This window comes from Pelodiscus sinensis, chromosome 6 (genome assembly GCF_049634645.1).
Source record: "Pelodiscus sinensis isolate JC-2024 chromosome 6, ASM4963464v1, whole genome shotgun sequence".
Taxonomy (NCBI): Eukaryota; Metazoa; Chordata; order Testudines; family Trionychidae; genus Pelodiscus; species Pelodiscus sinensis.
In genome coordinates this window covers 55,092,676-55,118,502 of record NC_134716.1, presented here as the reverse complement: position 1 = coordinate 55,118,502, position 25,827 = coordinate 55,092,676, and the positions used below count along the sequence as shown (strand labels likewise).

The 25,827-nt window shown below is 39.3% G+C and overlaps 1 protein-coding gene across 5 annotated transcripts in view; it reads left to right on the top strand.

Moving 5' to 3' along the window:
* Positions 1-4,534: 4,534 nt before the first annotated feature.
* The window catches only part of ZNF475 (zinc finger protein 475), a 33,212-nt gene continuing 11,919 nt past the window's right edge, over positions 4,535-25,827 (top strand). The window contains exons 1-5 of one of the 5 annotated variants that reach the window (XM_025187653.2): positions 4,578-4,678; positions 4,778-4,909; positions 14,677-14,791; positions 17,156-18,121; positions 24,238-24,418. In XM_025187653.2, coding sequence (XP_025043438.1) covers positions 17,402-18,121; positions 24,238-24,418 — 901 coding nt within the window. In that variant the 5' untranslated portion in view covers positions 4,578-4,678; positions 4,778-4,909; positions 14,677-14,791; positions 17,156-17,401. Of the gene's footprint in view, positions 4,679-4,777; positions 4,910-14,676; positions 14,792-17,155; positions 18,122-22,096; positions 22,204-24,237; positions 24,419-25,827 lie in introns of those variants that run through there. The other 4 variants (XM_014576440.3, XM_075931952.1, XM_075931954.1 and 1 more) reach the window with 4 other exon arrangements.

Here is a 25,827-nt window from a genome sequence, read left to right as displayed (position 1 = left end):
AGCCGAGGGAGCAGATGAGCTGTGTATTTTGCTTTCACTCCCTGACAGGGACAGGAAGGGGAAGAGAGCACGCAGGCCTGGTACAAATCTCAGGGGACAAGGGACTTCTGCCCCACTGCTTTCCCCACCCTTTTACTACACATAGACACACACATACTCCCCTGCCCAGAGCCCCTCCTCCTACCCTATTCCTGACTCCTGCACCTTTTCCCACATAACCAAGCCCCTTACTTAAGGACCTGAGCAAAGCCAGGTAAATGCTAGTTATGAATGAAGCAATGAAGAAACCAAGAATGGTGCATCACATAATATTCTCTTCGCATATTTACAATATGCCTTCCTCCATGGGCAATAAACAGTAACAAGTAGTAAAAATAGCGGAGTCTTAGTAAATAAAGACCTCTCTCCTTTCCCTGTCCTTGCTTCTTTTTAAGATTGTTCCATGATTCTAGCTTTTTTTTGTCCCAAGTGGTCCTCTAGATCAGCTTTCACTTCAAAACATGGCAACTGTGAATTGTTATACAGAAAGACAGATATACATACTTTTATAAAATCAATTAATTGTGACCAGTATTGTCCTGCATACATATAAATAATGTATTGATGAATATCTCAGAGCCTTAAAGCAAAGGAAAAGGTTCCCTCCGGTACCCCCTTGCCAACCAGAAATAGATAAGGTCTCAGTACTACAAACAGTTAGGCATGTATTGACCTTCATTTGCACTTCATAGTTGCAGCTGAAAATATACTTTTTATATTAGGCTTTTATACTATTGACCATCACTGTATATATCTGAGGGCAAAACATGGATGTTGTCTCTACTCCAGCAATACCAAAAATAGCACCAATCATTGGACGTGCTAAGGAGAATGATGATAACAATACATTGGTGAACACAGAAAAAACTTCCTGATTCTCCTTGCTAGAAAATATAACAATCACTGGTTTGATCAAAAGAAATAATAAATACAGTAAATTACATATGATGTTAACTACAAACTTTTTAAAGGAGTCTAATAAAATGTTTACCATAAAATTTGCTGTAATAGTTTTGCTTTGAAAAATAATTAATTAAATGGGTTAGTCTTGCAATAACTTTTCAACAGCTATAAAACACTGAAGATTAGTGATAGAAATGTAGCCGTGTTAATCTGGGGTAGTTGAAGCAAAATGCAGGACAATGTAGCACTTTAAAGACTAACAAGATGGTTTATTAGATGATGAGCTTTCGTGGGCCAGACCCACTTCCTCAGATCAAAATCATTTTGATCTGAGGAAGTGGGTCTGGCCCACGAAAGCTCATCATCTAATAAACCATCTTGTTAGTCTTTAAAGTGCTACATTGTCCTGCATTTTGCATAAAACACTGAGGCACTTGTCATGCAATCAGACAGAGGCAGCCTTGCATTGTACTCTTCAAAATTCTACTAGTGAGTTTCACAAAAGCAATTTCTAGTCTCTTGGTTACAGAGGATAGGAATTTCCTCTTTAATTTGGCTCAGGAGTTTCTTAAATGTTATGATTCCAAAAGTGTCCTCAACATGTTGATGAAAGCTAAAGTCAAGGAAATTATAAAATAGCATCGTTTCTAATGCATTTACTGGCATCTGGACCTAATTCTTAAACAAATCTGTAAAATAGCCATATTGGATTTAATCCATAGCCTGTAATTGCTGGAGGCTCTTCAGGGCACCTCTTTATGGGAACAAATAGGGATTATGATCCTTCAAAATGTATATAATGAGACATCAATTATCTTTGATGGGCTGGACACCACTTGCATTCCTAGGACTCATGTCTATAAACATTTACAATACAGGCATTAATTAACATAAATTACTAATTTTGCTCCATTATTTGACTAAGATTTTAAGATTAGAATGATTTGTTAATCTATTTGAATACAAAGAAAATGTCAGTCTTATTCCAATGTGTATAAGTTATCAGTGCATATTGTATAATAAGAATAAAGTAGAGAAGCATTTTGAGAACATAGTATAGCTCCTGATAGCTTGGTCCATAATGTGAAATGACATTAAGTGGTCCTTTTACAGTATTCACTGTATGCTTTGGATTACAGGAAAAATATATAAAATACATGCACAGAACAGTGATTTCTGTTCCATATAAATTGGTGGCTTCATGAAAGTTGTTTTGAGCTAATGAATTCCAAAGTTCAGGATTGTTGTGGTTGGACACTACAGATGTTGTAAATATGTGTAAAGTTTTCTTTATCAATGAGTTTGCAGTATCAGTGATCCATCCTAAATTCATTTAGCGAGTTATAATAAATACCTTTAACAGATAGTCCCCAACTTACAAACAAGTTACATATCAAGCAATTGGTCGTAACTCGATCTGTTCATAAGTCGGACCCCATTCATTTACATGTGATTGCGCTGTTCATAAGCACAGATCGCGCATTCGTAACTTGGGGACATGCTTAATGGGAGGTTGGTCATAAGGACGAACGGTCATAAATTGATGCGTTCATAACTCGGGGACTACCTGTATATAATTGGCTCTACAATTAAAATTTAGCATTGCCTTATCCACAGCTAAAATTGTATTTATGCAACATTGGAGGAAGAGGATTATGATGTGAATAAGAGAATGGATGCCTTGATGCAAGTCGACCATCAGAAAAAGGCTATTTGGAGAGATGGCCCTGGAAAGAAAATATGGAAGTCTTGTTTTGAGTTTTAACTCTCCAGGGACCTGCAAAGTGCTGAGTACCCTCAGCTTTCATTGCCATTTTCACTGTTCCACACAATTTTCAATTAAAAAAGGTAAAGGTAAACTCCGTTTCTTCTAACATCAGCACAGCAACATTTGTTTATAATATGGGAAATGAGGCTTTGAAACTGTTTTAATGTGAATGTCACAGATTGCATGCCACACAGAAAAAGAATAGAACCATAAGCCATAAGGGGTGTTTGCAGGGGAGTAACAAAGGTGGGTATCCAATGCTTACTTCTAGAGCTGATTGGAATCTAGAATTCTTGTTCCATGAGAAATTCAGGTATTTTGATTTTTTTTTATTCCAAAATGAGAACCGAAAAAAAATTTTTTTCCATGGTATAAAATTCAAAAGTTTTGTTTTGGAAAACAGCATTTCATTTCAACCTTTTGAAAATGTTTATCTGGGATAAATTAAAAATCATGGTTTAACTTTATCAGCTTAGCTTTTACATTACAACATAATGTATATCATAATAAAAATTCTGAAAGGCTTAGATGTATAAATGACATAATAGTTGAAATAATTGACTTATAATTCATTTTTATTTTATATTACAAATTGGAAGTTGATTTTAAAATCGGTATTCTGACTGGTTAATGGTACTGTAATTGGGAAGTAATATTTTAATTGGTTTGGTAATTGGTATTCTAATTTATCATTGGTAATTGCTCTTCTAATTTAAGTAATTATACACACTCACGGTGCATAGCAAGAGAGGGTAATATTGTAAAAACTGACTTCATTATTCTTTTTGCTTCCTTGTTAGCAGCATATCACGGATCATTTCAACACAGTTTTGATTCATGGGCTTGTTTGCATCAGATGTTTAATGCCTAGGAGAACACAAAACATTGTTCTTGCAAATATCTTAATCAAATAGTATCTATTAAATATTATTTGAAATGTTTCAAATTTGTTTTTTATTAATAAAGTAAGGAAATAACTATAGCACTCAGCACTCATGTATAAGCCCTCAGCATTATTATAATTGTTCATATACTGCGATAAACCTATTTTTGCAGGGGAAAATTCCTTATTTTCAAAGAAAAATTTCAACTATTTGGCAAAGTATTGAATGCCCGTGATTATGTTTGTTTTTATGTTTACTCAGGTAAAGTAAAAGTTTAGTGTTCTGTCAAACCAAGATATCAGAGGCATAGTCAGTCAGTGGGTTTTGAGGAGATCTGCAGGGCTCTCAAGATAAAGCAGTCAAGATCCCTAACATTTATAGGCAAGTGTCCCATAAAGAAGATTAGAGGGATAAAATGCTGTCCTAGCAGCCCAGACAAATCAGCGTTGAAGAATGTGTGTGCCCAAGAAGGACAAGTCATGACACAGGCACTGTTGGCTGATTACATAATTTAAGCATATCCATCTACATCTCTTACCACACACTAACATCCTACATGTTATAACTACAGCTGGTGTGGATGGGTTCTCCTAAAGCAGCTCTTCCTGCATCCGCCCCACTCTTCCTTCATGCCTGTCAGTGATTATGGAGTATTTGCAGAGTGGGGAGAGTTCTGTCCCCTCCTCTTTACCTGGTTTAGGTCAGTGACTGAGCAGCAAGTGGGAAACTGGGAATTCCAGTTGCTGCTCCATGGCTTCCCACTCCACTGATGATGCTTATGGGGACTGCAAAAACTCCCCCATTGTTCTTTTTTCCTAAACACACCTCCTCGTTCTTTTTTTTAGCCAAACAATAAAGCTGGCCAATGAGCTTCTGAGGAGCTCTGTACATTTACATTTGTTGACATGTTGCTGAGCAACCTCTGGAAGACAAAAGGGAAACTCCCATTACCATAGCAACAGAAAATGCTAACCTTTCAAGCCCAGAAAGAGAGAAGGGGCTGTGCTGCTGCTAGTTCTTTGCCAGTTCCTGAATGCCCACAGGGGGGATCAGTATGTGGGGGATTAGGTGCTGAAATCACAAGGTAAGTGTGAAAAAATTACCCATGCCGAGCAGGAAAAGGGTGTTTTGTTTTGTGTTCTAAATCTGCTGTTTAAGTTGCATGGTTTTTTCTCTTTTACAGAGATAAACCTGAGGATCAGAAAACTCCTAGTCTTGGGAAAGTTGGGATCTGGATCCAAACTTTGCAGCACGCCCCTTTAAATCACAATAAGTATTTAGAATAAAGTCATTGATAGGTTTGTTTCATTACAAGGTTTGTATTTCATCCAGCCCCTTCTGACCTTTGGTTCAGCTAATTCTGCTGCTTTCTTTAAGGCAGCAAGAGAAACTGGGGAGGGGAGGAGGGGAAGAGGGGGAGTGAAGTTTCCAATCACCCACAGAGCAAAGCAAAAATACATTCCTGCTTGTGACACTTGCAGACAGTTAAGGGGCATTAGAATCATAGGACTGGAAGGGACTTTGAGAAGTCAGTTTGCCCAGTTCCATACATTCATGGCAGGACTAAATACAGGCAGTCCCCGGGTTACATGGATCCGACTTACATCGGATCCCTACTTACAAACTGGGTGAGGCAACCCCGCACTAGCTGCTTCCCCCCAGCAGACCAGGGAGATGCGAAGCTAGCAACCTCCCCCCCCCCCCCCCCCGCCCCCCCCCAGCAGACCAGGGAGACGCGGAGCAGCTTTTCTCAACAGTCACCTCAGCTTGAGAATAAAGGACTGAGGGAAGTGAGGTGTGGGAGAATAAAACTGAGCTCTGGAGAAATGTTTGGCTAGAGTTTCCCCTACAATATGTACCAGTTCCGACTTACATACAAATTCAACTTAAGAACAAACCTACAGTCCCTATCTTGTACATAACCTGGGGACTGCCTGTATTATTCCTGACAGGAATTTGTCTAACTTACCCTTAATAATCTCCAAAGATACAGATTTCAGAGCCTTTCTTGGCAATTTATTACAGTGCTTTATCATATTTACAGTTAGGAAGTTTTCATAGAATCATAGAATACTAGGACTGGAAGGGACCTCGAGAAGTCATCGAGTCCAGTCCCCTGCCCTCATGGCAGGACCAAATACTGTCTAGACCATCCCTGATAGACATTTATCTAACCTACTCTTAAATATCTCCAGAGATGGAGATTCCACAACCTCCCTGGACAATTTATTCCAGTGTCTGACTACCCTGACAGTTAGGAACTTTTTCCAAATGTCCAACCTAAACCTCCCTTGCTGCAGTTTAAGCCCATTGCTTCTTGTTCTATCCTCAGAGGCCAAGATGAACAAGTTTTCTCCCTCCTCCTTATGACACTCTTTTAGATACCTGAAAACTGCTATTATGTCCCCCCTCAATCTTCTCTTTTCTAAACTAAACAAACCCAATTCCTTCAGTCTTCCCTCATAGGTCATGTTCTCTAGACCTTTAATCATTCTCGTTGCTCTTCTCTGGACCCTCTCCAATTTCTCCAACTTTCTTGAAATGCGGTGCCCAGAACTGGACACAATACTCCAACTGAGGCCTAACCAGCGCAGAGTAGAGCGGAAGAATGACTTCCCGTGTCTTGCTCACAACACACCTGTTAATGCATCCCAGAATCATGTTTGCTTTCTTTGCAACAGCATCACACTGCTGACTCATATTCAACTTGTGGTCCACTATAACCCCTAGATCCCTTTCTCCCATGCTCCTTCCCAGACAGTCGCTTCCCATTCTGTATGTATGAAACTGATTGTTCCTTCCTAAGTGGAGCACTTTGCATTTGTCTTTATTAAACTTCATCCTATTTACCTCAGACCATTTCTCCAATTTGTCCAGGTCATTCCTTAACTTTCAATTTAAACACCCTTACTGCAGTTTAAACCCATTGCTTCTTAGCCTATCATCAGAAGCTAAGAAGAATATTTTTTTCTCCATCTTCCTTGTAACAATCTTTTAATGTACTTTGTGATCCTCCATCTCACTAATCTTCAAGGAAGCTGTGTTATGTAGCAAACTGAATGTAGGCCCAACAATTAGGAATACCTGAGTTTTAATCCCATCTCTACTACTGTCTGGTTATGTAGCGTTGGGTGAATCACTTAGTCAAGCCTGTGCCTCTGTTTCACAAGTTCAGACTCAGGTAATAATACTTCCCTAACTCACACAAATGTTGTAAAAATCAATTAATTAAGCCCTCAGCCCAGCATATCAAGCCCAAGTAATCCAGTGGGAAAGATTCCTACAGATTTCTCAGTTTGTTGAGTGGTGATGGGGGAAGATTTTGGTGGTTATTCCCAAAAAATTACTTAATTGGTGATAATTAGGCATGTGGCTTACCTACTGGGAAAGCAGTGTATTTATTTTGTGCAGCTCACCTGGATAAGTATCCTTAAAAAAGCTTTAGGTGGTGTGTGCAAGTGAACATTGAAAGTTAGAAATAGAAATGTTACCTAGAGTGTAGATAAAAGGATAGCCATCACTGACACATAAATTGATTGCACCAGATCATATTAAGGATCTTGCAGTTCTGTTTATCAGCTGTATATATGTAAGATGCTGATAAGTTTTCTCTAGAAGGCAAAAATGATTAATATAGAAACAAAAATAAAGGTACATATATGCGCTCCTCGTTTTAAAATTCCTTAAGCGCACTAAATATATCCAGATGTACATAAAAAAAATCCCTTCTAAGATTATATCTGATGGAATGTTTCCCAAATAATTTAGTATAGTTGTCTTTAATGGAAAATTACCAATTTTTTAATCCAATTGGCATTTTCATTAATCCAGTGACCTGCGATTTGACTGCAAAGAGGAAATGTAATTTTTTCTTAGGCTCCTGAAATTTAGAAAAGCCCTTATATCTGAAGAATTATAAAACAGGAAGTTTGATAATGTAAATAAATAAATGAAACAACTTTAAACACAGAGAAAGGAAGAAAATGAGGAGAAAGGAAAGTCCACAGTTGAAAACTGGGACATCACCAAGCCACAAGGGAGCAAGTAAGGACTCAATCCAGTAGAGCTAATCTGTGGCATCCCACATTGGTCACTGCCACAGCCATCAAAAATATCAACTTCATAGCAAAAAGACTGCACTGTGCTTGGTGCAGAAGCCCAGTTTTTAAAAACAATAAAAAATAAAATTTTAGGAAATCCTGCGTTAAAGGACTTACTTACCAGGTAGGACCTCTCATGAATGACTGATCTGCTATCTATGACCATATGATCTTGAACTGCAATCCTGCTAAAGTTCATGTGGCACCTGGCTGGATTAATATTTGAATGTTAGTCTCCTAAACACTGTTTACTTATAGTGGGAGGACTCTTCCTTCTATAATACCAGTGTCCCAGCAGGGCTTTAGAGAGTGCTCTGTTGTTGGTTCAGATGAGATGCGAAAGTGCACTTTGCGCCATTTGTATTGATAAAGAATCACAACATTTTAAATAAAATATAGGGTGTTAAATCTTCTGGCCTAGACATATTACACTGCAGGTAAACATCTGCCTGCCTCAATTTCCTCTGAAGCTTCAAATCAATATGCTGTTCATCTTCATTTTCTTCCCAAAATTGTTGCTTGATGTTTCTGTACACTATTAAAGACAGATTATCTTTGATTTTAAGAGCAGGGATATCCTATTTTGGAACACAGCCACTGCCATGTTGGATAAAACCATTTAATCCAGGGGTACTCAACTGTTTTCTTTCTTCCCAAAACATACTGTAAAAATTCTAGGGGTCAGAGGAGGGGGGGCAGGGCTCCAGGCTTCAGCTGCCGTGGGTGCACTGGGGACTCTGGCTTTGTCCTCTTGGAGCATGGTGGGTCTCTGGTCTCCTGGCATCAGTCCTGTGGGGTACTCTCTGTGTTACCTTTTCTCAGTGAGTCACAGGGCACACTCACTCCAAAATGGTGGTTATTCTATCATTAGATATGCCAATTCCTGACTCTGCAACTGATCTACTGTATGACCTTGTGCAAATCACATCTCTCGACTGCTTTTCCCCTCCAACTTTTTGTATGTTTTGTCCGTTTAGAGCAGGGGTGGGCAATAATTTTTTAGGGGGGGGGGCATTCCAAGAATTTGGTAAGTGGTCAAAGGCCACATTATATTAATGGAGTAGATGCAGGGTGTATGATGGAAGTTGGGTGCAGAAGGGAGTTTGAGGTAAGAGATTGGGATGCAGGAGGGGTGCAAAGTTTGGGAGGTGGTTGTGTCCTTGGTCAGGGGTGCAGGAGGGAGTTCAGAGGACTGAGGTGCAAGGTCTGGAAGGGAGTTCAGGTGCCAGTGGCAGGCTGTGGGCAAGAGACACCTAAGCAGCTCCCAGCCAGCAGCCCAGCAGGTTCCTCAGCCCAGATCCCTGCCTTCTAGCCTTCTGCACTGACTGCAAGGGCCATGTGTAGTTGAAACTGGCCAATGGGAGCTGTGAGATTGGGTTGGGAGTGGGAGCAGCATGTGAAGCCTCTCCCTCCCTCCCTCTGGGCTCACAATGTTCAGAGAGCTACTCTGAGAAGCATGTGGGAACAGGGCAGGAAGGAAGCTTGGCTGAGGTTCCTGCAGGCTGGATCCAGTGGCTTGGTAGGCTATATTTTGCCCACCCCAATTTATATTATAAACTCTTCAAAGCAGATATTGTCTCTTACCTATTCATATATTGCTCTGCATATTTGGGGCCCTGATCTTGTCCTTGTCCTCTAATTGCTACTGTAATATGAATAATTATTTATAATAATATTAATTCCTCATGTGACGGACCTCCTGGCAACATTATGGCTCCATCTAGACTGCAAGCCTCTTTCGAAAGAGGCTTTTTCAAAATATACTTTTGAAAAAGCCTCTTTCGAAAAAAAGCATCTAGACTACAACCAGTACTTTCAAAAAGGCAAGCCACTTTTTCGAAAGAGAGCACTCAGGCAGTCTGGATGCTTTCTTTCGAAAAAGCAGTTTGCATTACATAGCGCCTTTTTTTGAAAGAGCACTTAGATGGCTGCAGAGCCGTGTGGTATTGTGCACCATAGTCACACTGCATCTTCCCCAAGTGCTTGCCCCAGTCGCCACTCAGCTGCTAGTGGCAGCAGAGGGGTCAGCATTAACTGAGCAGGCACTGAGGAGAGGCGCTTGCGGGGAAAGGAAGGATAGCTGCAGACTCCTGTGGCTGTGGGCTAGGAGCACTGTCTGGGAGCACTTGGGTTTGGTGTACTCCCAAGGCACTGAACTCTGGCCCCCAGCCATGGGGCTCTGCAGCCACCCTTCCCCTGAGCGTCTCTTCCCCTGAACGTCCCTTCCAACCCCCCCAGTCTTCACTCAGTCAATGCTGGCTCAGAGCAGAATGGCAGCAGACAGCAGCAGAGGGGCTGGTATTGATGTCGCCTGGTCTGGCAGATTCCTTGACTGGGGACAACCTGCAGTTCATTATTTTAAAAATTGCTGCACTCAGTGGGAATTACAGGGGGGGCTCTATTATTGGCTAATAGAACTATATTAGATCACAAACCATAACTGGTTTCCAATACTGTATCAGTTAGAAAAGATAAAAAAGATGGATCTTTTACACACAAACATTAATTCCAAAACCTGAATGAAATCAATGCATTTTATGATTTAAGCTAGAGAAAAGGGGTTTTGTACTTTCTAACAAACAATAGCCAATTTGGCAGGAAGAAGTATAGACCAAATGGTGTAATCCCCAACTGGAATAAATCCCCATATGGAGGAATAATTCTGTAAGCATTTCAACATAAAGTTTGGAAATCCAACAATAAGTTATATTGTTAATAGGTTGTTTAAAGCTTCTTTTATTGTTTGATTCATTTTAATAATAACATAGCTTGAGTCACCCAACATTCTTTATGTGAGAATCAGTGTATTTGATGTTCCTTTAAAATCCTTTCAGGTAATGTAATAATCAATCTGACAAAAATCAGTGATGAGTACAACCTCACTAGGTTCAAAGGTCCTCTGAAACTTAGCTGAACTTTCTGACATTCACTATGCATGACCCTCCAAAAAGCTGCATCTCTTCCTTCTACATGACCGGTTAGTGTTTTCATTCCCTTCGTCCTGCTAAAAAGCTTTGGCTACCTTCCAACTTGTATTCAATAGGACCTCCTCCTCGGAATCCCATTCCACTATTTGAAAGGGCCATGTAGTTAGCCTTACTGCTAGGCTGTGTCAGCCAGTGAATTCAAATTTCACATGTTCTGGAACCATGTGCACCTTTTGTGGAGTGCACCCCAGCTCATGTACAGACACTAGTCATTTGTGAGGTGAAGAATTGAAACCCAGGGAAGTGCAGGCCAGAAAATTCAGATTCTTATGAAAGGGAAGGGGCTTGCACACTCATTATATAGTACGTAGTCCTGTGACATTTTAGAACTAACAAAAATATATATCGTATCATGAGCTTTTGTGGGCAAAATGCACTTTATCTTATGAGTTTTCCCCACATAGGTGCCACAGGATTACTTGTTTTTAAAGTTACAGACTAACACAGCTACCCCTCTGAGGCTATGTCTAGAATACAAGGTTTTATCAGAAAAAGATATGCAAATTGTGCTCTGCAATTTGCATATCTTTTTCTGATAGTTTTGTCAGAAGAGGCTTTTCTGAAATTTGGCCCATCTACACTGGTCTAAATTTTGGAAAAACGTCCTCTTTCGGAAGAGCCCTTATTCCTCGTAGAAGGAGAAAGACAGGGCTTCTGAAAGAGCACGTCTGCTCTTCAACAAAAAAAAGCAGAAGAGCAGATGCATTTCCTGATAGTCTAGACATAGGAGACTCATTATACAGTCAGCTGAGACAAACCCCGTAGTCTAGACAGAGCCTGAGACTCATTATACAGTCAGCTTTTGTCCTATGCTAGATAGTGGCAGAGAGTGAAGTAGATGTTTTCCATAGTGAAAGTTCTTTCTCTAAAAAGGACCAGACATATTGCAAAACCACTAAGCTTCTTGTTTATTGTTGATTACTATAGTATCTGGAATTAATCTGCTTAAGACCATTATATGGTCATCACTTGGTAGAAAGTTTTTTTTTTCATTGGACATTCACAGTTTCACATTGTGATGAATTGGTGTATGCTGGCTAGAAACCCTTTGATACTGCACACAAAAAATCACAGTAATGTATTTTAATGTGCATATGTATCTACAATACCAATATAGTCTCAGAAATTACAGGCTTTTACAATCTTGTACTTTACAGTGTCATTATATGAGCAGTAATGATACATTAGAATTTTAGAGAGGATGATGTTAAACTCAGAATGCTACGCAGCATATTTTCTTTCCTGTGTTTGCAGAAGAGCTGCCTGCATAATACAAAACAGTTATTCATGACACTTGTCCTTATAAAAATTATAGATTTGCTTTGATGGCATTCACACTCCCTTATATTCACTTTCCACAAACCTGTCAACAAGCCAATTTGAGTTTATCAAAATGAGAAAGGATCACAATATTCTGGGGATACACAGCCACAATTCATGCCAGCAGTGATAGTACAACCAACTTGACAGCTTTTTGTGGGGCTGGCAACAAAAAGAATAACATATGACTCTGGTGATAACTCATATTTTATTACTTTGTATGTATTTTACACTGGCCACATGAGGCCTAAAGTAGCAATTAAGGCCCAGTGTGCTCTGCATTGTACAAACAGGCAATTGAAAGACAGTCCCTGCACCAAAGAGGTTACAATCTGTGCTAAATTTATCCATATACAGTACACCTGCAGAAGGCCTATGCTCTGCGTTAGTTACCCTGAAAGACTTGAGTGATGCAAAAGTGTTGTCTTCACCTTTCACTTGGGAGTGAATATCACTGCCAGTATAAATAGTAAATTGCAAAACCCAAGTGCCTGAAGCAAAAGTCCAAGCAAATAGTTTGTGAGAAACATCTGGGCTGAACTACGTCCCTGTATAATGCTAACGGTAATGTTTTAAAAAAATAGTTATTCTATGGTGGTTTTTGTCATTTATGTGTTTCTGTTACTAGTTAATGGCAAGGACACCTAGGATGTGTCTAGACTACATGGCTCCGTTTGCTCCCTCCCAGGACTGGCTGAAGCCTGACTCCAGGGTCATTAAGAGGGAGCATGGTCACATAACTGAAAGAGCTAGATTTTATTCCTGCACTGCCAGAGATATGCAATGAGGTCTCCTGTTAGTCTCTTAACTTCTCTATGCTTCAGTTTCTTCATCTGTTTAAACAGGATAACTACTTATCCTACATGCTTGTTATGAAGCTTAGTTCATTCATGTTTGTAAAAGGTGTTGCGATCATCTAACGTCAAGTACTATAAAGCTGTAAAATATTATGTTGGTTATATATGTAGACGGAGCAGAAGACGCATTTCCAAAGATGGCATTTTGCTGATTTTCACAGACTAGTAGTTAGAAGTACACAGTTCAAAACTTGGCTATTCTTCTTACACTCTGAAGCTTTGGCCAAGTCACTTAACATCTTTTCATCGGTTTCCCTATCTGTAATATTGGGACAGTAAAGCTTAGCTTTCAACCAGTTAATAAAATTGTGAAGCAAAATGAAATTAGATATAAAGGCTAAGTAGCATTCTAAAAGCTGCTGTGATGTTTATTGTGTTTGGTATTGATAATAGAAGGGAATGGTCTCTTATGTCCAACTGTTAGCAATATATTTTGCAATGGTTGCAATATAAATGATCACATTAATAAACAGGGTAACCCACACCTATATCTGAAAGCTCAAATCAGCACTTAGGCATGGAAAATTGGTAATTTCATCAGAATCTAACTGTCTTCTTAGAACATGCCTGTTGTATACATTTAAATGTCTACCTGAGTATCCAGATGTGGTCTTTGGCTATCCTAATAATAATTCTGATCACACGAGTCATTTCATGTGCAGCTCTGAGGTCTCTGAACTCTTGATAATATAGGGTACATCTACACAGCAGCATTATTTTGGAATAACTATGTTATTCCAAAATAACATGGTGCATGTCTACACTACAATCCTTTATTTCAAAATAATGTCGAGATGAAGGACTTCTTACTCCAACTCATGGTAACCCTCATTTCATGAGGAGTAAGGGAAGTCAAAGGAAGAGTGTTCTTCAACTTCCTGTTGTGTAGACAGCACCAAAAGCTGAATTCTGCTATTTCAACTTCAGCTACACAATTGACATAGCTGAAGTTGCATAGCTTAATTTGACTTTAGCCCTGCTTTGTAGGCATGACCATAGGGAATGCTGAGGGTGCTTGACAGTGTAGCTTACACAGTGTAGTTTTACTCAGTGACTCCATAAAAAAGCCTCATGTATCTCTGGTTTTTTGTTCTTCCTTGTTTTTAATGCCTCTGTTTCTTGCATATTCAGTTTACAAGTAAAACTTGCAAGTTCCACTTAAGATAAAAAAAAATTAAGTTTATCCTGCTTACATATCACTCCCATTAATTAAGTTAATCTTCCATGCTCAAGCATAGCTGAGAGCCAAATTAGGCCCTGCTACTAGAACCCGGTTTGCAATTTTTTTTTTGATGATATGGAACTTAGAGGAGAATCCAGCACACAACATCACAACAGGAGAGTTGCTAACAGGAACAAATTATTTAAAAAGGTGTTTTTTGTCATTACAATTCCATTTCCACAAACTTTCACTGGAAAGTTCACTTTTAGGAAACCATATTTGAAAATTGGACTCAAGCAGTATCATAAGTGATTAAATTAAAAATTACAATTCCAGCAGGAATCTGTATTTTATTGGTATTCAATCATTCTATATTAAATAAAATGAACAAAACATATGGTTGTGTTTATTTTTTATTTATTTGCCCCCAGAAACCCTTGCTAAAATTACAGCCTAATATCTTGTATCAAAGGCTGTGTAGTTTTTGTTGCATGCTCAAAGAAGTGTTACAGTCCAAACTTCGTTGTTAATTTTATTCCCCAGTTTGATGGTGAATTTAAAGTTCAATTGAAGAAATTCACCTAATTCAAAACTTCATATTAATGGTTTTATCTAGTCTACCAGTTACAAGTCTTGCATTCTTTTCTTTCATGCAGAATCACCTTCATCTGCCAGAATGCTGTCTGGATTTTCAAGTTTGTTACATCTGTGTCCATAAATGTGTCTTCAAGTCAACACTAAATCAGAAGAATGGTGTCATGGAGATAAAAAGTAATTTACAGCAAGACATTAGTTTAAATGTTACATATAAAATACAAATATTAGATCAGATGGAATGGTCAATATTTCCTGTGCTTTCTTGAGATGAGGAACATAGTATTTCTACCATGGTTGACTTCCAAAACTGATTTTATGACAGGTCAAATTTTTCATTATTTTTATGTTCCTTTTGGATTGCAGGGGCTTGATTTTCCTCTTGCTTACTAGCTTTACATCAATATAATTTTACTGACTACCACAGAGTTACTTCACAGACTAGTGTAAGTGAGAGGACCCTTTGACCTTGCGTTGTTATCAGTGGTGGCCTGTCAATACAAGCGATCACAGTTGCCTAGGGCTCCAAGATAAACAGCCATTGAGCGCTTTGGAGGCAGGGGCGCTGACCGCACGCCGATTGCGCGTTTTGCCTAGGGCACCAGTGCCAGCAGCTCGTTTAGGGCTGCTCCTGGCTGATATGCATAGTTTCAGACATAGTGTGACTTCTAGAGTTTCTGTTTATTAAACTTAAAAGTCATTGGTAGTATTATTGTTTGTTTATTATAATTGGGTAAAGTATGGTAATCTTTCATGACCAAACTGCCCAACAGGATGAATAGATTGTGAAACAGGAGATTTGTGTTCTGATTTCACCCTATCTGCTTGCTGTGTGGCCACTTAATCTCTTTGGGTTAAACTCAAATCAGCTATAAGTAGTTAGGTCAATAGAGTGTACCCACTTGTAGCACTTCTGAACTTGATTCTCTGTGCAAGTCTTTCTCTGTAAAATAAGATTAATAATTCCATGTGGAGCACAAGGATGCTGTATTAACAAATATATATATAGAGAGAGAGAGACAGAGAGAGAGAGCACTTTGAGATTCATTTCATTGCAGGTGCTATAGAAGTATAAAGTATTATTTCACAGGAGAATAAAGATAAAAACAGGAGAGATACCAACTTGTACCTCTGAGGAAAATGAGTGAGGGCCAGATTGTTCCTTTCACAAGGAACTTCAGGAGAAAAAAAATCTATAAGGGAAATCCTATGGAGTTACTTCACGTTGTTTCTTTGGAGAAGAGAAGGCAGTTTTCCATAGGAAGCCTTCTGAACAGAGCTTTTGTGCCTCTGCTTTGATTCTGAGGGCCCCTTTCCATTATCTGGAACCTGGTTCCAGTAAGCTATGTTTCAAGGAAATACACCTCCCACTACTGAGGGAGCCCTACAGAAAAGGAATTTAGTAATGAGTTAGATCGTTTTAAAGTTACATGGAATGGAAGAGGACAGGATGCATGTCTCCCTAAACTGTCAATCAATCCCACACTCCTCCCTGAATCTACACAGAGCTACAGGGGATACAGGGTCATGGGCTGAAGGGTGGACTCTGCTGATGATGATTGTGCACTAGCACTGGGAAATTTCGTGAAGTATCATTTTGGTCAGGAATGAAAGTAACAAATTCTGAGTTATATTTACAGTTTTGTGAGGCTCAGAAGTTTTGATTTATCCGAGGTCATTCATACAAACCTTTTTAATCCATGTTTTGCTTCTAGATATAGAAAATTAGCTGGAGTTACCCAGTGTTGCTCGGGAAACCAGATGAACAAAATGTTGAAAAACAGTAGCCCATTATCTTTTTTTTGAATGGTAGAAAAGTTGCATTGATTTCTATAGGGATTAAAATGTAGGTCCGCATCATCCCCGGAGCGGGGAGCGTGCAACTCCGGGTGGAGGGGAGGTTACACGCGGGAGGGGCGCCCCAGCTTGTGCCCAGGACAGCAGGTGCTGCGGGGGGCAGAGCGGGTGCCTGAGCAGTGTAGGGGTTGGGGCACTGTGTGCCAGTGTGGAGGGGGAAAGAGGGTCATTTATGTAACCTCATGGGTGGGAGGAGGAGAGTCCCGGACAGCGCTGGGGGCCGCAGGTAGTGGTCATGGGACCTAGGGTGGGCGGGGCAGCCCCTGCAGCGCAGCGTTGTGGACTACTTTTTTATTTTTACAGCTTGAGCTCAGGCCCGATTGGGTCTAAAAGTACCTTAAAACCTTCTCCTGGATGAAAGGTTATCCCATGCAAAGTTTGGTTGCAGTAGCTCTTATAGTGTCCAAGTTATTAGCACACAAACGTACAAATATTCTCCTTTATATATTAGATATCCAGAAAAATGCACTCCATGAATTATATAATTCTTAAATTCAGAACTCTAAATAAAATAATTTAGCAGATGAAATTATGGGCTGACCATCTTATATATCATTGCCTACTTGTATGGGACTTGACAACATAGCAACTTAATAGGGTAAATGGAATCTACTTTACCCCAGGTTGCCAACATTTACAAGAGATAGAGTTTATTAAAATTTCTTTTTATATAATTTGTTTCAGGATAAAAAAAACAAAGAAACAAAAAGGCAAACGAAAAAACTGCAAAAAAAAAAAATCCAAACCCTTGACACTGAAACTTCACTGTCGGATTGCTGCAAATACGCCTCAACTCAATGCAGCCCTTAAAACACGCTGGTAACTTCTGCCCTGAGAAGCAAAGTCAACAAAAATGAGCATCACATTGAAAAAAAGGCCACCTCAAGTAAAGTAAAGTAGAGAGAACATTCATGGAACATTGTATTCTTCATGGAAACAACTGTAAAGAAAAAGAGTTTGAGCAAGCATAATAAAACTCTGCCAAGTACTGGAAAGGCCCCTGCTAATCTCTCTACCATCCTGCCTTCAAAACAGATTGCAACATCCAGTGTGTCAGATCTTCCCACAGCTTTGCCAGAAACAGTGAGTTTAGATTCCATAGTAAAAGCAAGTCCTGGGAAAAGGAGACCAGGCACTGTAACAATATCAAAACGGTCAAATGCTGCAAACATGTCTCAGAGTCAGTTGACTCGACCAGTCATTCCACCAAAAAGACCTGGCTTTAAAGTGTGCTATATCTGTGGCAGAGAATTTGGGTCACAATCCCTTGCCATACACGAACCCCAATGCCTAGAGAAGTGGCATATTGAAAATGGCAAATTACCAAAGCATCTCAGAAGAGCAGAGCCTTCTAAACCTCAGTCCCTTATTGGTGGCTCCTATGATACTAAAGCTATGAATGAGGTAGCTTATCAGAGTGCTCAAGCTCAGCTCTTGCCCTGTGAAAACTGTGGCCGCACTTTCCTTCCTGATCGCCTCCCAGTGCACCAAAGGAGTTGCAGACCAAAGGATGGTGGCCTCGGCCCTTCAAACATTAACCCACCTAAATCTGTTAAAGGCCCTAACTTTGGGCTAGTATCTGCAGCACGTACTGATCAATCTAGTAAAGGTCAACAAAAAAGTGGGGCTGCTCCAGCCATACCAGACAAGGTAAATTATTATGCATATGGGCTCTGACCGAGACGTGATTGTTTTGATATAGATACCCCAGAGTCTAGAGATGAGTGAACTTTCACTAAATCTTAAATTTCAAGGCCTACTTTCAAATATGTTTTTTTGCACCACACACACTCTTCCCAGTTGAGCAAGGGTGGATAATGCATTCAGAAGGGAAGCATAAATTTTTCTAATCCTATTTATCCCTGTTTCTTTGATCTTTCTTGTTGAAAGGAGAAATTTGAGTTATAATTTCTCATGTTCCTGGAGGACATGTATCCTCAGAAGAGGCCATTTTGTGCTATAGGTCATTAAAAGATTATGTCAAGCTGCTTAAGCAGACTTTACATTTTCCTAGTATGGTTTAACAGACCTCAGATGTTTGTATTTAATTAACACAAACCATGATGTTTCCTTATGCGTTAATCATTCCAGAGATTTAGATTTTTTTAAATGTTATACTTATCCATGAATAAAATCATTGGGGTTTGCATGCTCAAAGTCAGCAACTCAGAATACAATGAAAATAAGTCAACAGACTACATAGTTTTTCCACTTAATTTGATGAAGGAGCCCAGATTAATGGGACCTGTTCTATATGTAAGAAGCTACATGAACATTAAAAAAAAATAGCCTATATTTTTTTTGTTTCTGTACCAGCTTTGGAATGGTACTTTATTTTGACCTAGATTTTAGAAAAAACGTTTAAAGTTAAGCAACTAGTTCCATAATTAGGTGCCCAAATGTGCAGCTTGATTTTTAGAAGTGCTGAGCATCCAACTTCATTTGATTTTAAGAGTCACATTCCTATACAAAAGGAACATGCATCTAGTGGTTAGCACATGAACCTAGCAATTGGGAGCCCCACATTCATGCCCTTATTCTGCCACAGATTTCCTAAGATATCAAGTCACATAGGCACCAATTTTTAGACATATTTAGTTGTTGCCCTGCTCAGCAACATTGCAGTGCCTAAGTCCCATTTTAGTCACTTTTGACAATAGAACTTAGGCAACAAAGTTACTTAGGCATTGTGGTGCTGAGTGGGATAATATCTAAATACCTTTACAAATCTGGGCCTTATTATCTCTGAGTCTCAGTTTCCCCATCTGTTTAAAACAGTGTATGTGTGAAGGAGGCTATAATAATACTTCTCAAACTCACACGAGTGCTGTGAGGACAAATAAATTAAAGATTGAAAGTCACTCAGATACTACTAGCAGCTATATAAGCATAGAAGATAGATGGGCCTAATTCCCTTTATCTAAGTATTACAATAGGTTCTTTACCACATGTTCACAGGCATAGGATATATGAAGTAATGTAAAATATGAGAGAGAGAGAGAGAGAGAGAGAGAGAGAGAGAGAAAGAGAGAATCTATAGTGTTAGAAAAATGCATTAACCTTGTATTGTTACATTGTATTATCAAGCAATTACATTTTATCATTATGTAAGTGCAATTATACAATTAAATAATATCATAATCTATATGAGTGAAGGGAGGAGTTAGTTGCTCTCTGTATATAATTTCATGTTTACTAAAGAAACATTGAGAAAATATTTTTTTTTAAAACTACAAGTCCATAACTATAGTCATGCACAGAAAAGATTCTACAGGAAAAGTGACTTTGTAAAACTGTTATCCTCTTACTCAACAGATGTGTGGTGTACATTCAGTCACATCTGCTGACTAGATTGGCAAAAATATGTTACAATTGTTTTTTACTCCTCTTCATACTGCACAGCCAGTACATCCAAGATGATGTGATCTGGATTCTATTATTTCTTATGTTTCATCACCAGGCTTGTTTACTTAATTCCAGTCAGTTACACCTATTTATTCCACTAACAAAGGCAATATAGCCTATGACTGACAGTGTAATTTGTCCCAGGGAGCCCTAATATTTGTGATGATGCACAAGAGGAAAGACTCTACCTTGATTTCTAGGTCTGAAACTGAGTTCTCAGCGCTAGCCACTAGAAAATAAATCCCATCACGGGTAAACTGAACATATCTAGTATGGAAGTTCTTCAAGGAACCACACACTGCATTTTTACATTTTCAGATCCTCTTTTTTGTGTAGACCTGCACTTTAAAAGCAGAGATAATAGTGGAAAGAGAGAGAGAGAGAATCATAATGGGAACATCAACCCAATCCTCTGAGCAGCGTAAAGACCACACAAGAAACATCGGTGGAGCTTAATTTTCACTGTTTTTTTCCAGCAAATATTTACAAATATTGTTCACTTTGTCAGCTACACAAGGGTTTACTAATGTGTAATATTCTATTAAAAATAAATAATGGCTAATTAAGTTATAGCAAACAGCTTTGTTATATAGAAGGAAAGTGCTGGACTGGTGACAGGAGTAGGTCAGAAAGTACAACAAGCAATCATGCTTGGCTGATGCAAAGTAGAAAGAGCTACATGCCAGTCCTGTTCATCTGAAGGAATATTACTTCAGAGCATGTCATTTGATGGACAGGAGAGAGATCACAAAACATTAATAGCAGACTTCTTGGTGGAGGAAATAATCCTAGAGCATCTATTTATGTTTATCCAAATGGCATTTCATTCCAGAATCAGCAAGTCAGTTAAACACATGTTTAAAACCTTGCTGAACCAAGGCCTTTTATGACTACTTTGTAATTATATATACATGAGAGCCTCTCTACCTCAGCATCTATCATCAAAGACCATCAAAACTCCAAGTCCCATTCTCTACTCTGAATATAGAAAATGAACTCACTGGCCCACATCCAGGGTTGTAGCCAAGCTATGTTTGGCTCAGCTTGAGGGGAAAGGCAAAGGTGGCTGTATAGTGTTTTTACACACCTATGTGCATAAACCTACAAATCCCAGTTCCAGGGCAGAACTGGTGAGAGGAATCTCATGGGCTGCTCTAATTTTCCCCTTCCACCTGCCAGTACATTTTTTAGAAGGCTGGCCAGCAGCCCAGCTCAGTTCTGGCTTGTACTGGGTCCAGGCCTACCCCCACTGTGGCTCTGCATTTAAAATGTGTTAGGAGCCAGGTGGACAAGCAGCCCATCTCAGTTCCGGCTTCTGATGGGTCCAGGAGCTCAACCCCCCATCCCCACCCTGAACAGGGGCTGGTTTTTAAATTGGCTCCGCTTGCAGACCAGCTTCCCGCTTGGCACCTCGCACTGCTGCCTCTGATACGGAGGCAGTAGCACAGAGTGGGTGGGGGGCTACTCCGGAGTGAGGCCAGAGTACACTGGCTGCTTGGCCTTGCCCCTGGGGACTATAGAATAGTCAAATAACTGATAAGAATTCATGAGGTTAATCGACTATTGAATTAACCGATATTTAACATCCCTAGTTCTAACGGAGCTGTTATGGCATCTGAGGGCCACTGAAATGAAGGAAGGTAGTTGGATCATAGGGTGAGGCAGAGAGAGCTATACAAATTCTGTGCCACTTGGGGGTTCTACCACATGGGGAAATCCTGAATCAGCTGGTTAAAGCAGCTCTAGGGCTTCCTTTTGCCACCAAAGCAACCACAGGGATCAAAGGATCTGGACCATTGTTTTTGTTAGCTCTGATTTTCTTCTAATCCTCAATCAAATCATTTGGCCAGTTGTGGAGATAGCTAGTTAATGTATTACTGGTTTGTTAGCCCAAAGTTTCTTTTTTAAACCGAAGTATGAATTTTAATAGAAACTATGGACTCTGTATTAATCAAATCTGATTGTGTATAAACCACACAATAAGGTATGCTTAATTGACTTTCAGGAATTATATCCATTCAGAAATCCTTCTTCTTGGACTTCATTGGATTATAGTGATTCATTAGATACTGCAAGTCACGTAATTATATTCTTTAAATCCAGTCCTGTACTAAAGAGAATGCACTACTCTTAGAAAAAAAAACCTGGTTGCTACTTCCTATGCAGATTGACATTAATTAAGTGCTACAAATGTTTTTTTTCTTCTTTCTTTGGCAACAGATGGTGACGACTTTAATCCTAGAATCCTTACAGCTGGATCTCTAGCATCTGGTGCTGCCATCTGCTGTCTATTTCCTATTGTAATGCCTTACCCACAAAATAAAAATGTTAGTCTCCTCTTTTTATGCATCTTAACACAGAGCCAGTCTTGAAAACTTGCTGTACACAAGCAAAATCTTTACATAGTTTTGTGTAAAATCAGGTGAACAGTGTAATCGGTTCAGAGAATTAGAACTTTTTCAAATAGCATAGATTTCCAAACAACATGAACCTGTATCTGCTCTCGTTGAAGTCAATGACAGACTTTCCATTAATTTCAATAGGAGCCAATTTGGACACTGATAGAAGGTAGTTCACAAAAACAAGAGGAGGAAATACAAAAGGGTAGATACAAATTAACAAAATATTTGAATTAGTTTTACTAAGAAATATCAGCATGGTAGGTGTGGAGGTTCCCCTCTCCACATAAGCATTGAGCCCTTCACTTCTGAGTTTTAAGGAGTCAGAAGTTTTAGAGTGAAATGGAAAACTCAGATAATTCCCATATGGTTACACATGTATTTATCTATGCCGTCAAACACTACACTACACTCAACTAGATAAATATAGGAGTCAGTTCTGGCTTCTTTTCTATAACATTTCTGTCATTATGGCCAATCCCTGACTGAGGTCATTATGAGAGGGTGTGACAAAGAGACAATCTGATACTAGTAAGATTCATAAAAGAGACTTCCATCCCTTACGCTAATGTCCTTAACTGTCGGATGGGTTGGGATGGATGAAAAAACTCTGCTTTACTGGAGTCTGATTGTGCTTTTAATCTTTTATACGTCTTCATCTGCTCTGTTGTTCATATGTGAGCAGTGCTGGTCAGAATTCTGGTCTCCTGACATTCAGTTAGGTAGATAATTTTATGAATGGGAATTATTGTCTCTTCTAGTCCTAGATGATAAATCATTATGCTCTTAGGAGAAGTTTGCAATTCAGTCATACTGAACACACCATAACAAACCAAAAATATACCACTAAAGTTAGCACCATGTTCTACAAACAGGCTGGGAAAAATAAATTACATATTTTGTTCATTGCTACAAATGTATAGCCTTTGAGTTCAATAATTAAATATGTTTTCATTACCACATATATAAACCATATTTCTCAGCTGGAATTAATACATGGTCAGAGCAGTGTAAAAAAAGAACACTCATGGGAAGAAAGTCTGAACAACTTTTTCAGGAATTTGTAGCTATTTTTATGAGGGCATATTTCCTCATGACACTGGCCATTAATATGATCACTTTTTTTACAAGTGAAAAACAAAACCTTGAACAGTAAGTAGCAGACTGTTTAGTCACTGTCCTGTGACTAGTCTGTCTTGGAAAATTCCTTGACTGGGATCTGATGATTTCCAAAAATATTTTACTTCCATACAATGATCATTCCAGATGTGACATTTGGGCAGGAGAGTTTAAGGGGGAATAGAAATGAAAATTAAATACCAGCGGCTTTAAAACTCACCATCACCCAAAGAGACTTGCTGACTCATTGTCACGTAAGCCACCAAGCAGCCATCTACAGACAAGTTTTTGCAACGTGGTAGTTCTGTGTAGTCTGAAGGCTTCTGCCTTCCACCAACAGAAGTTGGTCCATTAAGAAGTATTACTTCACTCATCTGGTCTCCATCCAATGGTAATGACAGTCAGTCACTTCAGAATGAAAGTGTGGTGGATCTGGGCACATCATTTCTCCGGGAAAACATTTTTAAAAAGAAAAAGCTATGTACTACAATGTAGACCCTTTTGTGTTCCTCCCCTATATCACTAGAGGGATCTTATTTTCTCCTGAGTCAAACTACTCTTTTTCTGTTTAGTCACGTGCTTACTTTTGATGTACTAACCAGTCAGTCATAGAATAATGGACTAACATCCGTGAATTTTCAACCTCTCAGCTCAAGTGGCCATTTAAGAAAGGAGGGCTCTTTATGGGCTCTTAGGGCCTGAACCAAAGCCCACTGAAGACAATAGAAAGACTCCCATTGGTTTTCATTAACTTTGGATCAGATCCAATATAATTTTCCATACTACTCTCTAAAATGAATTCTGAAAACAATAATGCTTCTTTACTGTAATTGTTGTTTGCAGCCACCAGCGATCAGACGGCCACCCACCGTTGTTTGTTACATATGTGGCCGTGAGTTTGGAACTAAATCTATTAGCATCCATGAACCACAATGTCTGAAAAAATGGCATAATGAGAATGACATGCTACCCAAACATTTACGAAGACCTGAACCTAAAAAGCCAGAAGTCAGATCCTTACAAGGTAAACTGTGAACCAAAAAAAAAAAAAAAAAAAAAAGACGAATGTAAGTTTTAAAGACAGCTAAGTGATCTACATGAAACAAACAATCTATTCATGATACAGTTTAATTTGTTTTAAGCAGTCTATTTTTGCTTTTGTCAAATCAGTGTCAGTTAAGGGTGCTCTGTGCCTCTTATGTAACAGGACATTGTGTCAATCTCTTCTGAATCTAAAACTAGACATCTACTTCCTTAGTAAGCCCTTCACTGGGATTACTTTTCTAATCAAGACAGCTCATCCAAAAGCAATAAAAGTAAGTTCAATTGCTATAGGGTTTGAGGTGAAATCAGACCAGTGAAGGTGCGACTGATCAATGGAGGGGCCACACTGAGAATTTTCAGTTAGGACAAACTGCAAAGAATAGGGCCAGTCCCCCAAACTGATGGTTTAGTCTTATTATAGTCACCAAACTAGTCACAAAACAATTTATGTAACACCTTACTATTTACCAAAAAGCTATAATGCAGTTCCCCTTAAGCAATCTAGCCTTTAGCTCGCAGCTAGACAGCCAAGTCAAACATGGTAAGGTCTGCTTTAAAAAAATCTTATTCACCATATATAGAGTTCTACTAATCCCAAGAGATCAGACACATAACCATGAGGTCAATGACTATATCAGATTTAACCCAAATATACACTTATGGCCAATTCTTATTACATACATTTTAGATTAGTTTAAAAGTAAAGAAGAGTTGCTGCAATTGAAAGATTATAAATACAGATATTAATAAAGTTCTTGGGCCAGTTTCATAGCAAAGATGGTGAGCTGCTGATTTGCAAAAACGCATTCCAGAATCAGTTTAACAATAGGCAGTATATGTATGGAGGTTGCCTCAATTCTTCCATAAAAATGCGCAGGGACAATCCAGGGTACCTGGAGAGCTCAGTGTTTGGCTTGAGTATCCCCTGACAAAATTTAAGCAGAACTGGGATGGCAAGGATCAACCCTAAAGCTCTTTTACAGTCCTCTAGCAGGCTAGGATAGCCTTTTAACAGCAGATAATGCTGCAGACATTCCTTGAATGAAGAATAGGCAATAGGCATCAGCAGGGGCGGATATAGGGCAGGGCGAACGGGGCAGCCACCCCGGGCCCCGCGCTTCAAAAAGCCCCACGCATGCGCCGTGGTGCCGCTGCGCATGTGCCGTGGCAAAGGGGGGGCCCCACGGACTTACGCTGCTCGGGGCCCCGCAAAACTGTCATCTGCCCCTGGGCATCAGTGCTTTGAAATAAATCTCTATTTACTAGACACAGAGGGGCAAGTAGCTGCATTCATTAGCATAAGGTAATTATGCATTCAAGCAATTCATAGGTAGTTATGTGACAAACTTCAAAGAGACATAAAGAGAATGATGTTACATCACAACTTTC